At 35.0% G+C, this 17,900-nt stretch overlaps 1 protein-coding gene across 2 annotated transcripts in view; it reads right to left on the reverse strand.

Annotated features, from left to right (window-relative positions):
* Window positions 1-17,494, reverse strand: part of LOC134537863 (endophilin-B1) — a 29,543-nt gene extending 12,049 nt beyond the window's left edge. For both annotated transcript variants that reach the window (XM_063378750.1, XM_063378749.1), the window contains exons 1-6: window positions 17,351-17,494; window positions 12,718-12,859; window positions 12,440-12,568; window positions 9,548-9,710; window positions 2,547-2,610; window positions 17-207 (exon numbers count right to left, since the gene is read on the reverse strand). In XM_063378750.1, the coding sequence (XP_063234820.1) occupies window positions 17-207; window positions 2,547-2,610; window positions 9,548-9,710; window positions 12,440-12,568; window positions 12,718-12,859; window positions 17,351-17,407 (746 nt within the window). In that variant the 5' untranslated portion in view covers window positions 17,408-17,494. The remainder of the gene's footprint in view (window positions 1-16; window positions 208-2,546; window positions 2,611-9,547; window positions 9,711-12,439; window positions 12,569-12,717; window positions 12,860-17,350) is intronic.
* Between the last annotated feature and the right edge of the window lie 406 nt (window positions 17,495-17,900).

Below are 17,900 nucleotides of genomic sequence, written 5' to 3' on the forward strand. Positions count from 1 at the left end.
AGCAGCAGCGACTCACCCGCTGAGGTCGCGCTGCAGGTCCTGCATGGCGCTGTGGCACTGGGCGTAGTAGCGCGTCTGCGTCTCCACGAACTCGCTCAGGCAGCGCAGGTGGCTGGCGTGCGAGCTGCCGATGCTCTCCAGCAGCAGCTTCGTGATCTCCGCTTGGCGGTCAAACTCCGACTGCGCCACCCGCAAGTCCTTCTCGGCCTGCAAGGCCAACAGCGACGCCCTTCGAGCACACCGCAACTACGGCAGGGGGGTTCGTACCTTCACGTGCTACGGAAACAGCAACGGCAATAGCTCTCCAATACGGCAAGTGTCAGATTAGTAGAGGCCGGAAAAATTCGCGAATTCATTTCGCGATAGGCTGAAACACAAATAGTTATACCTCAGTGCTGCCTCTGCTGTTGGATGACTCTGGGCCAATGAGAAACACCCGACCAAAGCTTTATCGAATCACAGGCTGCTACGTTGGGACGTCTCACAAGACGGCAGCCAATGAATGGGTGGCATTTGACCGAGTGTACGTAGAACTATGGAGTTCATCCTACAGGTCATTGAACCCGCAAATTTTTCCGGTCCCTACAGATTAGCGATGCTGCCAGATTACTGAACATCAACACAGTTTTACAAAAATCAATATATACATACATAATAAACATAAGCGTGGTTTGTCCGTGTGTGTGTGTCCATATTTATTTTGAATGGATTCAATTTTTTCCACTATCAGAGTTGTTAATTTTATTCCAGATTACTGGACAACATTCAAGATTGCATCTGACTCAAGCTTAAGTAAAATGTAAGAATAGAACTAATACTAGAAGTGTATGAATGTATGTACCGTATTTACCCGAAAGTAAAGCAATTCTCAACATAATATTTTATCTATCCAGTGTTGTCCAGAATATCTATTTAGACTCATCGCTGAGTTCTCCTGTGAGTTGTACTGACAAGAAGATTATCTGTTTGTTGCTGAGTAGTCCAAGGTCGTTTTTGTCTGTACTTAATGTTCTTGCTGTCGCACTGTTGATAGTCCACTATGTTTATCTGTGCTGTGATGATTTTCTAATTCCTTCAAAAGGATTTCTCTGTTCTGCCTATGAATTAAACTTTTGACATTGGCTAAATTTGGCTTGTTTTCCGTGTCTGGTATTCATCTTTTTTTCTGTCCACTATTGAGGTTTCTCTATGACCTACAGTGTATATCATCAATCGTGTATATCCTAAAAAAAACTTTTAAAACTAAATAAACTTTGTTAGTGATAACTTCTACAATCTAAAATGACTGGTTATGTGAGTCTCTGCGACTGCTGTAAAGAAGTCAAATACCAATAAAATAGTATTTAAAAAAGTGATTTCTTATAAAATAAAAATAAATAAAAATTAGTAAATAAAGTAAATTTATGTTTGCCCAGTAATTTTGAAGTCTCACATAACAAAATTAAACAAACTATTATTTAGCTACATTATAAAAACTACATAACATAATTGCTCAATAATCAAAATCATGCTAGTTGAAACTACAAGTTCATCTACAAACTTTAAATGTCATTGCATTTTAGTGATTCAGTGTCAACTAAACTACAAATTTTCAACAATATTTACCTGTTCCAACAAGACTTCAGGATTTTCACCATCCTTCTGAATTGCAATAAATAGAGAACACACATTCAGAAACTAGTACCAAATTAAAGTCAAACCTTACCCTAAATGGGTGCTAAACAAATCAGTGACTTCGAAAACCAGCCAAGTGGTGCAATATCTTCCGTAGGCATGAAATTCAAACCCCCAACTATTCAGGAAAAGAGCATTTATACTTTGCCAACTCAATGCACACAAGCTGTTAAAAGAACATAACCCACAAACACACATAGCAGTAGCATACACATTAAATAAGTAACAAAATCAATTTGAATGATTTTATAAAATTAAAAAAAATTTTAAATTTCTTCAAAACAAAAAAAATTTACAAATGGAATAGCAAATGCTAGGATGGCTATATGAATTCACTTACACTGTCATACAACTCTTAAGATCTGCATCTGTTTCTCCGGCTCAAACAGAGCACAATACGATTAGCAAATACTTTTGACTGTGTGTGTCAAAAATAATGGAAATCAGACAACAAAGAGAATCAGATTAGTAAAAAATAATACATCTTTAGCTAACTCAAACATCTTAGATAATCTAAGCTGACTTTCTTTGGATTTGTTTATTAGTATTTTAGATGCATAAATTATCACACACTCAAAAATTATACTATAGTAAAAACATTTAGATGTGAAACTTATTTTTACTCATTGAGTCATTGCTATTTATTTAAACATAGCCGCAGACAATACTGCTAAAATCATACTTCTTGATAATATAAGTCATTCACTAAAACTCTATCACACATACTGCATGTCTGATAAACACTGTGATAAGTATAGATAAATAGATAACTTTGTCAACGCTTGAAAACATAACAACAATGATAAGACACAATATTAGTTTGCAGTTACTATAAACACTTATGCAACTGTAATGTGCGCACATACACTTACAGTTTGTTGTCCTTGCATGCTTCTAGCCTTGCGTAACCTGTTCTTGCAAGCATCTAGATCCAACCTGCAACACATTTTTTTTTTGTGGATGAAACAGGCAGATAGAAAACTGACATAAATAAACTACATTCAAAGTGGAGAAAAAATCCACTTTCTTAATAAATTAAGTTCTTTTTAAAAGGTGCCTACACATAACTTTTTTCAGGGCCTTTCCAACAAAGGGGTCACTGTTGTAACAACACTATGTCTTCATGATGGAAAAGTATCAGCTGAAGAAGTGAAAACTACTTGCAGCATTGCCGGTGTTTGAATTCATGTGCATTCATGTGCATTCAACGAATTAAAATCTTTTTAACATTTTCACAAACTATCAATTGAACTGCTCCCATATGTTGAAAATGTTGTTCATATGTGTTGTTTTTAGTAATTTTGCAGTCTCCTATTATTCCAAAAATTGCATAAAAAATAGTTTTCAAAAATTTAAACATTCTAATGTAATAAATACAGTGTTATAAAAAAGAATGTTTACAAAAACCTTGTGAACCAATCTATAGGGGCAATATTATGCTGTGAATTGCGATAAAACCAAAATAACACCGCTAAGCTCGTCAATTACAACTATATCACCGAAATGCAAGTTAGCACCAAAATGAGACTAAAAACATTAAATAAATCAGCAATTTGACAAAAACTGACTAAATTACATCAATTTTATATTTTAATAAAGTAAATTTCCTGAATGTAATTTATTTAAAATGAATTTTGTACTAAAATGTACAAACTAAATGTACTGGAAAAAATTAACATGTTGTTTCACTTTGCATCTCCTATTACCAACACATGTTTACATTTATGACATTGGCCCATTTTTCAAACAGACAAAAATTTGCAAATTTATTTTTATTTTTGTGAGTATTTCTGTTATTATATATTATTTTATTGTATAAGTGCATTATATGTCCATCAACATGAGACTATGTTGGTGAAATAATTATTAAGAAAGATTTTAGTTTCATATTTGCTAAATATGACATTTATGAACAGTGTAAAACAATTAAAAAAAAATAACACCAAAATCTCCTTAACTAAATTGACCTAAAAATAAAACCATTAAATCTCTCTACCAATTTCACAACTTTTTCAGGATCTTTGAATACAAATTTTTTTACAACTTTTTTTTATATCATAGGGTTTCTATTAGTGGTGCACCGATGCGGATACCGATGAATCGTAATCGGCGATTATGGGTACTTACCGATTAATCGTAATCGGCGATTATCTTAACGATTACTTTGCCGATTATTTACGTCCCGGCGTAATTAAGTAGGTTTTTAACGTGTAATATTTTGTTACACATTTTAGGACGAAATACGGTAATATTTGTATATATTACAAAATTCATCTAACTGCGTCATATCATAATTACAGATATTTCGTTAAGTTTAATAAATCTCATTGCCTCAAACAATAAAAAATGCATTTTTCTTACACGTTTATTTACGTTTCGTCTTTTGTTTAGTGGCGTTGTACATTACGTATAGCCAGAGAAGTAAAATAGATGGCACGCAATCAAAATACCACAAACAGTTGCAGTGGATTCTATGACAATCTATCTTTTCGAGTCGTAGTAGCGGTTCAAAATCGTGGTCCCGATACCTTCTAGTTTTTATCACTGCGTTTTACAAACTCGTTATGGGCGTCTTTGGTAACATTATCCATTTGTTATTTGTATGTGACGTGAAAAGTGAAAAAGTATTTATAATTTTATATATTCAGTCAACATAAATAAAATCACATGTGCTAGAATTGGTTTTTAGTCATTTTTACATAATTATAGTGAGATGGCGAGTAGGGAGAAAAAAAGTGAAGTGTGGAAACATTTTTCTATAAACTCAAGTGAACAAAATAAAGCAGCATGTTTACATTGTTAAACGGTAATTTCTTGATGCAACCTTATGTGATACACCAATCCCTCGCATAGCACGTCTTCACTTAATGCGAATTCAGTTAGCACGATGTAAATTTTACTGCCCTAGTCTCGAATATCACGTCTGTAAATTTCAGTTAGCACGAAATCGCCACAGGCTAAAAAAAATCTCGGAAACGACGCGACGTCAGGTATGGAATTCGAGGGGGGAAGAGTGGTTTGGAATGCGAGGGGAAAGAGATGCGCACGCAGATAAACAAACACCGGGCCGTACTGTTGATGCCCGGCCGCAGACCAGGCCCTACCGTTGATGCCCGGCTGCAGACCAGGCCGTACCGTACAGAAACCAAAGCAGATGAAATTGGACACGTTTTTTTAAAAAAAGCAAGATGATAGTGTTAATTTCACCCCAGAAAATATTTAACTAACTTTTATGTTTTGTATATGTACATATTGTACATACAGTAAACTCCCGGTATATCGCGCCCCGATTGATCGCAGAATCGGGTATATCGCGGGTCAAACCATGTCCCCCAGTCAGAAATGAATAATAATAATGGAATAAATGGTTGACAGCCGATTAGGATAATTTTTCGTTGTAACTAACAAACTAAGCATCGGGCAGAAAAAAGCCTAGGCGTAGAAAATGTCCGCAGTAAAATTCTAAACAAGATATCTCCGTACATTATTCCTCTATCTTGTAGGGTTTTCAAATTATGGTCCAATCCAGCCCAGTGATATTTTCTGAAACACTAGTTCTTAACGTCGCTTTATCTCACAAATGAAGCATCGGACAGGGGACCTGATAAAGCCCACCATCCAGCGACATTATCCAGCGTGACTCGGCTGGGGATTGATGTTGGATAGGCTTGGTTGTCGGCAAGCGCTGGGTAGGGAGAGGCTAGCCGAGAACATGGAGAGAGGTAGAGATTAGAGCGGGCAGAAACACCAGGGGGAGTGGGGGAGGGAATGTGTTCACGCAGCACACAGGCAGAGCATGAGTCACTTGACTGAGCAGCGTCGCTGCGTACAAGGCAAAATCAGGTAGTCCGGTGTTTAAAATTCCACTCCAGAATCTTAATTGGTACTTTACTGGACATCTGTATATAAATGTTTTGTTACAACTTAAACCTACAGACGTAATATTATTGGGTAATTCATTGTATTATACAAGTTCATCTTTTTACTTTGGTATAATGTTTTAACATTAAATAGTAAAGTAAATCGGCTAGCGTATTTTTAATCTTTGCCCAGGAATTCCCAGTGGTCCAATATTTACGTGAACCATACTGTACCACTTTTGCCGTGAGGTAGTAAACAAGTCCCGGAAATGTTTATGTGGAAATGTTTATGTGTAGCGGTCTCCCGACCTTTAAACAGAGGCTGGGGAATATAACACTTGCCGATCCGAGCCACACACACTCAGCAACTCGACACAGCGTTTGGTGAAATAAGTAAAGACAAAGTTTAACACGGTTTTTAATACGGCGTCACTGATTGCGCTAAAATTAAATTGGCGCAATTTTTGTTTCCCACATGTGACCATTTATAATTTACTGTAAGCATGGATAATAAAGTTTAACCACTTGACACGATAGACGATTCTTTATTTTTTATTGTACGAATGCTAGAATCGTTTTTTTCCTGTATCTGCGGCCTGCTTCTACAAAAGACAAGCTATCTGTAAGTAAATCTAGAATTTTTATTTTGTCAATCAAACTCGGTACTTTGCGATTCATATTCGGTTTGAAGTATCACTACGGCCTTTCTTTTTAGAAGACTTTGACCACAGAATCGTGTGTAACCGCACACACTGCACTTACTTTTTTACGGACACTGACGAAGCAGATACTGTGGCTGACACCACGAGACTGGCAGCAGCTTGTGTGCCGCACGTGTGTTTGGCGGCGTTTGGCGCGCTCGTAGGCCGTGCGACAAACTGTGCGCGGCACGCGGAAAAATAAAAACAATTCAACATTTAATATTTATCTTTAAAATTTATTATTTTTATTTTTTCACCCGTGTTTAGTGGAAACTGCGGATGCAAAGTCCGCACAAAGGCGGGCCGTCTATACTGTGCGTGCTTGCCGACCTATTAGAACACAGGCGGTGTTTTATGCCTTTTGACCTTGGTCACATCGAAACATCGCGGTTATGCAACAATGCGGGTAAAAGTTATGTCCCCCGACAACCGCATTAAATAGGGAGTGTACCCGTATTTTAATGTTATGTTTGTGCTCTAGGGAAAATCTAAATCTGTTTATCTGTTAACTGATTTGTTTACATAGCCGCTTTTATAAGAGGTGTGCATAACAAATTAAATGTTTACATATGGCTGTGTGTTTTAAAGTTATATAAAACCGGTTCTTAATTTCATAAAAGTGTTTTAATTTTGTTAAGTTTTAAACGTAATAACAAAGGATCCAGCTGCTTGCAACAGCAGGCAGACAGACGCGCGCGCGTGTTGAAGGTCACGCCTGGGCGGGCAAGCCAACCTGCTGACTGACGGTAAATATGTTACCACTTATCTCCCGTTACACTGTGCCATGTTTTCTTTATCTAACGTATTCGGTGGTAGGCTTAAAAAGATAAATGATATGACATATGCATTTTCAAGTATTATTCTACGCATTTATATTATGTAAAGATTACTTCCCTACACATCTTGGAACACATTAAATAATTTAGCCTTATATTTATGGGGACTAATGCTTCAGAATACGCGATTTCGATTAACACGAACATTTTTAGGAACGAATTAGTCGTGCTAAGTGAGGGATTGGTGTAGTCGATTATAATGCTAGTTTTCCGCAACAAAAACTTACCCATTGTAAATTACAATTATTAGACTGTAGTTCAAGTTGTTTACAATAACAAATATTTAAATAGAATTTAATTTAATTTCCCCTTTCAATGACTAATATGTATTTTATATTTTTTCATACTGTTATTATAACTGTATTCTCAATTTTACCTAATCTTGTAATTAAATTCACATGGGAATAAAAAATTTTGTGTGCATTATTACACTTAAAAAAATTTGTTCATTATAATCGGTAACTGAATCGGTATCTGCCGATTATTGCTCTCATAATCGGTAATCGAATCGGTAATCGGTAAAGTCATATCGGTGCACCACTAGTTTCTATTTTATAAATGTAATAAGCTAAATTTAACTCAATACAAAATAGATATAATATTCGCAGGAATATGCCAATTCTTATGTTGGAAAGCTAAAACCATTGCCGAGATAACTTTGGTGTGATTTAAGAAGACAGGCTCCAACTATTTAAATTTGATGTGCGACTACAAAACGAAGCGAGAGGTCACAAAATAAAATGAAAATCAGTGAAATGCTGCTGGAAATTACAGTTTCGAACTCTCAGCACCGTTACTGTTTATTTAGGACTTTTTCGTGGCCATACCTTCCGTTAAGATTGTTTTTGTGACCTTTGTGACCTGAAGGCAACAAGTTGAAAATGAGGTTCGTAAGGGCATTGCTTTAGTTCATGTATTGATACAAACATTCCTGACATGGTGAAGTAATCTTGACAGTTGTAGTTGGTTCCAGATTATAAAAGCCTGATACTGTATTATTAAAGCCTTGTCATACCAGAACTTATGATTAATAAACAAATTTTGTATCCCACATGTCCAGGCCTAACCTCCTTTAATGATATAGCAGCCCAAAAAATACTTCTACAAACTTCTATTTTTATTCATGATTTTCACATATGTTCGCAATTCCAGAATATTCCTATGTAAGTTGTTCACTGTAAATTATTATAAATAAATTTATGATTTTTATAAGTGTTTATTCATTGTTTTTAAGAACAGAAAGTCAATTTATATTTCATTTTTAGCTTGAACAAGAACATGTAATTATGTAGTATACAGTTTTGAATGAGGTCTTAGTCATAAAATTCTTTATTTTATGATATCATTCATCAATCAATAAAAATTTGATTTTACAAATACCCCAGAAACCTGTGAATTATAAGGTTTTGGGGGGAAAACCAAAAAATATATATATTTATGATTATATCCTAAGAATAAAGAGTTTTATAACTAATTATTCATACATATAAACTGTTAATTCAAAATTGTGTAACAAAAGATTTCATGCTCTCAATTCATCCTGGGATTGAAATATAAAAATGGTCTTTATTTAAGGTTATCAAAACCATTTAAACACTTATTAATAGAGACCTGCAAAATTCGCGGTTTCGATGGCCTTCAGGATAGACTGCACATACCCCTGTACACTCGGGCAAATAACGCAAGTTCATCGGCTGCCGACTTGTAAGTCGTCTCAGCTGGTTTGTCTGTGATTCGATCCTTCTTTGGTTGAGGGTTTATAACTGGTTGGAGATTCGTCCAGATGAACAGTAAGCTAATAGCAAAATTATCTAAGAGGTATATGTGTTTGAATTCTAGCCTATCACCGAATGAATCCGCGAATTTTGCAGGTCTCTACTTATTAAGTATCAACTACGGTTACATTATTCATTCAATTTAAATGACTGGCAAAAATATAGATGTAAAAATATTTTAGAGACCAACCCCTTTAAGGGGCCCGCCTCGTCAGGGGTGTATGTGTGTTAGTGAGGCGGGATGATAAGCGCGACGCTCGCTGGTGCTTCCAGCGCGGTATAGCCTCTAAGCGCAAGGCTCTGAACTGGCGCGCATTCGTCTCGTCGTCACAGGATAACTGTGAAATTTGAGCGGTGACCGTAACATTATATGGCGGAGAAATGAAGATAAAGGTGTTATGCAAGCCCCTTAAGTGCTTTCAAGAATCTGTACTGATTGTTTTATGCCTAAAAATTACTCTGGAAACACGCGTTTTAGGCATTTTAACGCTTCTAAAAATACAGTTTAAAAACTTAATCCGAAATTAAAAGTACTTTTCGGCCCTCAGCGAACTCTTAAATGCTATTCGTAAATAGGCCCCACTCGGATATCTTGAGTGGTTTTGAAATCGCGTTGTTTTTCCTGAAGCTCTGCGCACCGTATGTGTGCCCGGGTAGGCGGGCCCCTTAAGCAGTTCACGCACACTACCGCGTCCACCCACCTCTTGCTCTCCAGGATGCTGCGCTCCTTCAGGATGGTCTTCATCTCCCCGTCGAGGAACTTCCGGAGCGGCTGCGCGAAGCACTGGCTGGCCGACACGATGAAGTCCCGCTCCGTCTGGCCCAGTCTCTGCTGGCACTGCCCCACCTTGATCAGGGCGCTGCCTGGGGACACACACGCGGCAACCGCAACTTCCTCAGGCCGTCCTTTGGGTCCCACAATTACACACACACACACACACACACACACACATATATATATTTACCTTCGCACGTAGACTGAAGCAAATGAAACCAATCAATTTTTCTTCCAGTCTATTTTGAAATAGTGTCGTAAAAAAAACTGTGCTCTAATAAAAAATCATCAGATCACTCTCCTCTTCAAAAAGCTGCACTAGGCCAGCGCTAGTTTTTTGAAGCTAATCGAATATCAAATCAAATGTTTAAAATATTTGCGAAGTTGAATCAAATAGCAAATATTCTTCTCGGCAAAGCTGTGTTACACTTATTTAAAAAAATACGAGACTGGAGTAAAAAAAATAATTGTTAAACATTTGTAATGTTCAAAGTGATCAGCCAATTGGGTCCTATAAATATATAACATAATTCAATATAATTATAAAATAACCATGCATAATATTAATATTGAGCATTCATAAAAGCACCTTCTTTTGATTTTTTTTAAGTGACGAACTTTATTCATAAACTTCTAATGTTTTAAAGATTTCCAACAAATGCGAAGCTTCACAAAAAAACGCGAAGCTTTGCATCACAACCGAAGCTTCAAATAAAACGAACAGCAAATTTCTTGGCGAAGTCAAATAGAATATTAAAAAGAGCTCTGATTGACTCGCTTCGTCGAAGCTTCACACAGGCCTAGCTGATACAGGTTTGATTCCCAACTGAGTCACACTTTTTTTTATAAAAGGGGAAACGTGGCAGAAGCGCCATTGAGCCGGTGGTTTCTTCGGGGTACACCCGTTCCCCTTCCCGTCACCCGTAGTCTACCATCGCGCCATCCTCGTCTCAGCGTCCGTATTACAATAATTATAATATATATGCTCCTTACAATCTTCTGTCAGGCTTAATAGTGCAATGGTTATAGTGCGCAATTGAAGAGCTAAAGGAACATGGTTCAAAATTTGACAGTTAAATTTTTTTTTAATTCTTTTAAACTACGGATAATTGGATTATACAAATGGCGCCTAAGCAAATATAATGAATACATTTTATTTGTTTATCATATTGCTATAATATTATTAAATACATAGCTCAGTCCATTGGATTGATTATTTCATATTAGGTAGGCCTATAGCCTCTATTTTTTTTTTACTTTAAGTAACATTAAATAAATTATGTTTGTTAGGAAATGAATTTCCATGAATTTGCATACATAATAAAAAAATGAAACTTTATGAGTAAAAATATCCTTTAATACTTAATCACTTATTATAATCTAACATGTGCAGAAATTATATGTTATTTAATTAACTTTTTAATGAGCTTTAACAAGGTGGGCAGGGTATAGTATTTTTTCAATTATTTTTCATTTTTATCTAAGACGTTTCATTACATAGTTCAAACTTTTGCTCTGCAAATCGAATGATTCAATAGTCGACTTAGCTGCTCCGGTAGCAAATTCTAGCGGCAAGTGCAGAACTGTGTGAGAGTCGCGTTCAGAAATTTAGTGATTGATATTGAATATTGGTTCATATAACTAAAAACATTTATTTATTGTGAATATTAGTGATAGAAATGGTGTTCGTAAACTTTTTCAATTGTACCTATTTATGTAAGTGTAGTTATGTTCCCATATCAATAATTTATTGCATTAAAAATTATAAATTTATATCTTATTATATAATAAATTATTAGAATTAATATATTACAATAAACAATGAGCATATTTCTTGATTTACATTAATTAAAATTTATCTTGATTAATTTACTAATTTAAATAATTAATGTTACTATTCAATACTGTGTATTTATTTAATTTTTGTTACAATAAATTTCAAAATAGTTCAGTGTCTTAAAGCAAAAAGAAGTATAACTTCTATTGTGTGTTCGTAAAATTACATTTTTTTTTTTGTAATTTGCATTTTGAGTATCAACTTTGAAGCTTACAAATTATAATATACTGATTAATAATTCACAGCTGTGTTAGTTTAACCTCACAATAGTGCTAAATTCAAAAAATAAATGAAGTTAGTATAATACATAGTTATTGTTCATAAAAGCTATTTTATAAATAAGGTACAATAAAGTTTTATAAATGCATGTAACACTTCCATAATATTATTTTCCCAATTTGATGATTTTATTGTTTTTATTACTTTGTTAATCTATTAAAAATTAAACTGTGGCTTGAAAAATTAATGAGTTTTGAGGAAGTTAATAAGTAGCCATTTCATAATAATCATCTTACACCTGTGTTGAACTTAATCTGAACTTTCAAGACACCAGAGCAAAATGAAAACAAGTGACAAATGAAGCAACAAGAAAATCACAAGAGTGCAAAAAACCAAGATTGTCTCAAGTCTTAAAATTTTTACAAAAAATTTCATAAAAATTAAAGAATCTTTAACCCCAAATTATGCAACTGTTTGAAAGAAAACTGCAACTGAATTAAGCTCAAAACTTTTTGTACAAGTTATGACCTTACTAGGTTTGGAATGAAATGTTGATTCAGGGCTGACATTAATAACTTTTTTTTCTCAGGCCAGCTATTTGATCTCTTGTAACCTACAAAATCTTAAAAACCTTCATTATAGCTCTTGTAACAATTTAACTAAATATTATTTAGTAAGTTTACTTCAATGAAAATTCTACTAGAATGCACATATAATCATACCGGAATCAAGGCAGCATCAGCACAGCATAAATTCACTTACCATAGGCAGTTCCCGGGCCAAACTCGTTACCACCTTCGATCATGTCAAGCCCGAGATACTCCAAATTACTGAGGCGGTTCGGCCTCTTTTTGTCTATCTTGTCAAACAAAAAATCTTCAACTCGGTTCCCTAAAAAAAAAACATACAACAGTCACAACAAACAGATGTAAAGCCATGCAGGTAAACATGGCAACTAGACATAACCATGGAAACATTCTGAACTCTACTGAGCTAACGAAACGCGACAGAAATGCAACGGAAGCCTGCTCACTGCTCACCTATGTTTGGCGTGAGGACGGCCTCTGTGTCCCGAAGTATCTTCTCCGTCCATAGCTTAGTGGTGTCTGATCGCTCAGCTAGGTTCTCAAAGTGAGCGTCCAGTTCTGTCTTCTCAGACGTGCCGAGCTTCTCTTCCGTCAGCTGCCATTGCAAACACAACCAAAACGATGTCAGAAACAGAGCCATGTCTGGCAGGAAGGCTGAAAGCGGTTTGTGCGTAAACAAAATTAAATTTTGAATGTGTTATATTTCACTTCTACTAACCGTTGTAGTGGTTGTGTTGGGACAAAGAAAGAATGTAAAGATTTTATTTTCATTTCATTTATTAACTGCAAAAGGTTCAAGGTTCAAGTGGTATATTCACATACATACTTCATTAGCGCCAAGTTAACTCTGTGTTTATGTTTTTGTAGTAGTTCTGCAAATGTGGTAGTTTATCAATGATGGAAACTGTTTTATACATTGAAGTAGCTTGGCTTCTGGGTTGTAGCCGTGTCCTTGGCAAATCATTCACCAAAGTTTCGGTCGACATTGCAGTCGCCATCATCAGGGAGCAGTTACCTGATGATGGCAACTGCAATGTCGACCGAACCATTGGTGAATGATTTGCCAAGGAAGCAGCTACAAACCAGAAGCCAAGCTACTTCAGACAATGGCCGTGAAAGCCTGCGAACATCATGTTTTATACATTGTTTTAAGATTGTGTATGTGACTGCAACTATAAAGAAAGGTTACCTATATTATGTTATTACATTAAAATTAATTTAAAATTGTAAGATATTTTGTATTATTGCACATGTGTTGTTCATATTTTAGGAAGTATTTTAACTCAGATAGTGGGATGGAGGAAATAATTCTCAAATTGAATTGGTTTTTTGCATATCATTCATTCATTTGGTATGTTCAATGATATGTGAAAGCATCAATTAGCTGGGAGCAGAAATTTACGTTCATTCATAGAGGATTCATCAGTTCAGTACCATTGTATTTTCTGCTGTAGGCAGGGTTTGTGTTTCTGGGAGTGTGGTGTGATGTGAGGCAGAATGTATCTTTGTATGGTCGGCGAATTCCTAATTACTTTGGGTCCTTTGCTGCTTGAAGTCTATAAAAATTGGGTTCTTTTTTTTGTATAGCTATATAAGCAAGTTGAAAACTAGAAAATATTGGAGAGCTGTAATATTTTTTATAGTGATTTTAATCATTTTCCAATCACTATTATTCTGGATTTTAATGACTTCAAGACTTCCTGGCCCGGCCCACTAGCGAGTATCTCAGATGCACAGGAATTTGAAAAATACAGTTTCTGGGAAGATAGAGGAACATCTATAGTGCTCAAATATACTTACCATTTTCAGAGTTTTTTCTTCCCCCATTAAAAGAGCAGCCCATTTAGGAAATTTTTGTAACATGACTATAAAAAATGGTTTTAATTTAGTTTGATACATATTTAGCCAATCAAACTCTGCGTTCTAAGGTAGACCTATTTCAGTGCCAATTTTAATTATCTCAGAATGAGATGTTTTAATGGCTTTCCTGCAAAAAATTATTATAACATAAAAAAACACATCAAAAATCATGACGAGTCCAAACTTATTTATATATGTAGGTATATGTACAGACTTGGTAATTTAGAAATTTAGTGGCTCTTTTAAATGTGAACTAACAGATGAAATATTTTAAACTGTAATTAAAGGCTAACTTTGTTACCTGCAGGGTGCTGTGATATGACAAGAAGTTCTTAACCCATGAATTTTTATATTTTGGATGTGTTTCCTTGCTTGCAAAAGTATTAATTCCTGCTAATGTATCCACATGCACACGTATGATGACATTAAGAATTACAGAAAAGCACCGGTTATTGTTCTTTAGCTAAGTACAGAGTAACTATTCAAAACAAAAAGTGGTACTTGTCTCCTGTCACAGTGTACTGATATGTCTGTTCACAATGCCTGGCAACCAGTGGCGGATGTAGGATTTTTGTTTGGGAGGGGCTTGACCCAGCTGAGGCTAGGCTTTATCAAGGCAAACACTGAAACAATAGTGGACCCAGATGCTTTTGCAGGGGGCTTGAGCCCCTTAGCCCCCCCTCTGGATCCGCTACTGCTGGCAACTAACAAGAAGTGTTGGCAAACAAATATAGTACTTGGAGTTCAGGCATGAGATTGTCTTGGTGTGATTGACTAAATATGCCATTCCATCTACTTTTGGAAGACCATATTTACCTTTTTCTAAATTAAGGAAGATTAGAATGCCTGAACAGTACTTAATTAGATGGCTTCAAACACCTGGTGAAAAAGAGTCTGAATAAAAGATTATGTGTTGTGAACATTGCTTCCAAACATCATCTGATGTGCATGTCCATTAAATGTGACGTCCGTTTGTGCAGAGAGTGAATGTGTGGTTATAATTGTAGTAGTAACCAGGGAAGTGACATGTTCATATTTCGTGATCACGAATAAATTAAAAGGAGGAATGGCCAATTGGTGTAAATTTATAATCTATGAGAGAAATAGTGAAAAAACAATTATTGCCATAATGCTGAAAAGGGTGATTTTTTTTATAGCTTTTAAATGTTTGTGATGTGTAATTTTACGTGAATTTCGTTTAATGTGTTTGGTGACAGGTGTGTTGTGTGTATGCTTCATTTGCTTTGGTTATGTGAATCATAAAAGTTATTAGGTAATGTAAAAAATTGCTTGTTTTCCTGTAGGTTAGTAGTGCAATCGTTGAAATGATAATCACAAAGTAAAAGGTTTGGTGAGCGTAAGTCCTCTAGTAAAAAATTTATCCGTTTATTATTTTAGTAAATTATATAAATATTGTAAAACAGACTGAAGTTCTATAAGGTCTAGTTTGATTTGCGATAGTGGTATTTCATTTGTATAAAATAAAAATTTTCATGACTAAAAATTTGTTATTTTGTGATAACAGGAGTTAAATAATTACCATGATGAAAATTCTAGATAATACTTTAATCGGTATTGTAAAGTAAAATTAGTCCCACCCGATCTATTCTATTTTGCGATACCTCAGAATCGCAAAATAGACTAGAGTGGGGGGAATTATAGTCTAGTTTATGATACCAAAAAAACATAATAGTAAAAAATTAAATAGTTACGTGAAAAATAGTGCGTTCATGGTTCCCCATCCAAAACACTCATATTACCGTGCTTGTCCCGAAAGAAAGTAGGGGTAGTAATAATGTAGGTAACACCATCTTGGTGACGTCATTAATAATTTATGGTATCGCCATATAGAATAGTCCCAGCAGTACAACATGTATTTTCATTTTTTTTTTATATGCCCCTACTCCTTGATTATTACCTACCCTTGTGAAAGTGAAAACTTAAATCACAATCAAAACATCCAATTATTTCAATAGAGCTGTGGTAACACTAAAGATTAATTTTCTGTCAATACTTGTGGGTACATAATGTCTTGTTCGCATCTTTGTACAAATGAAGAAGAAAGAACAGTGCTGGAGTTGTATTAACAAAACTGACACCAATATTACCGTTAAATATCATTAAAAATATATATATAATTTAAATATGAACATGTCCCCAACAAACATTTTATTTATTTATTTATAAGCCTCCATTTCTCCAGGCAGCCTGAAGGGGAGTTGTCAATACAAAACACATAGGACACTCACATACAGAACTCAAATTCAGTACAGCGGATATTTTGTCATGGTGCTACCAGCAAATCATATACAGTAGCAATTATTATACAGTTTTGATACATTAAATTATATAACATATATTAAAAAATAAAAACAAAAGTGGGACTTATATACATATGTAGATAGATACAAGACAAGACAGATACAAGTCATAAATAGTCGATGTTTACAGAGCATTTAATATACAAAACAGATACAATAACTATATTTGCAGAGCATTTAATATAATCACTTTTCAAAAAATATGAATCACCCATCTAAAAACTCTTTAACAGAGTAGAATGCTTCTTTAGTTAAATACTCTTTTAATTCCTTTTTAAATTTCTTATCATTTCTAGTATTTATCATCTGTCTTGGAAGTTTGTTAATTAATTTTATGCCACAATAGTACGGGCCTTGTGCAAATATATTGGTTCTATGCCCTACTATCTGTAACTTATTTTGACCCCTGGTATTATATTCATGTATATCACTATTTTGTTTAAAATTTATATGTTGAGTTACAAACAATATGGTATGATATATGTACAAGGAGGGGAGTGTAAGAAAGTTTAGTTCCTTGAAGAGAGGTTTGCAATGGTACTTTTTATTTTTACCTTTTATTATTCTTAGTATTTTTTTTTGAAGGCGAAATAATTTAATTGCTTTACTTGAGTTTCCCCAAAAAATAATACCATACTCAAGGATAGATTGAACGTTTGAGAAATATAGAGTTCGGACAGCTTGAGTCGAACAAATATTTTTAATGGTTTGCATAGCATAACACATTATATTAGTTGCATGCACTACGCTTCCTTACGTATATGTTATGACAACTACGGCTCAATTTCTATTACCTAATAGCATTTGCATCTTACACATTACAGCTATAGATTTGAAGTGGATCTACACAAACTACACAAAACTGAGCTCAAAATGTTTTAGTATTACAGTAGTGTTATATTTACTTGCACAACGCGACTGAGCGCAGTTCCTGCATCTCGGACTAACTTGTTGAAGTCCATCTCTAATTACGGTATTTCTGTTTGAATTTCACAAACAATCCAGCTAAATTTCAATTTGACATTTGCGTATCAGAAACCATAGATTACAATATACATTTTAAGTTGGGATGGGGAATATTTACTGTCGCGGTGACAGCCATGTCGCGTGTCGCAGTCGCAACTTGTACCTCAAGTCGGAGGGCCAGATCACAACCCGTGACAGAAAAAAATCACTTCGCGTTGCTGCAAAAAGTTTTTTTTTTTAATTTTCCTTCAAATAAACTATATTTTCTGTTTCTATCCATGTAATATAAATATAACGTTACAAATGTAAATTTTGGCAAACGAGCACGGAGTGCTGGCATGTCAACAAGTATTGTACAAAACACTGAAAAGGGTACTTTATGCAAATAAAAACTCTTGAATTTGAATTTGATTTTTTTGCTCTCTCCACGAGCAACGCCAGGCGGGTCGCGGGTCGCGTGTCGCTAAGAGTCAGTAGATGGTGACTTGT

Source organism: Bacillus rossius, chromosome 12, assembly GCF_032445375.1.
Source record: "Bacillus rossius redtenbacheri isolate Brsri chromosome 12, Brsri_v3, whole genome shotgun sequence".
NCBI lineage: Eukaryota > Metazoa > Arthropoda > Insecta > Phasmatodea > Bacillidae > Bacillus > Bacillus rossius.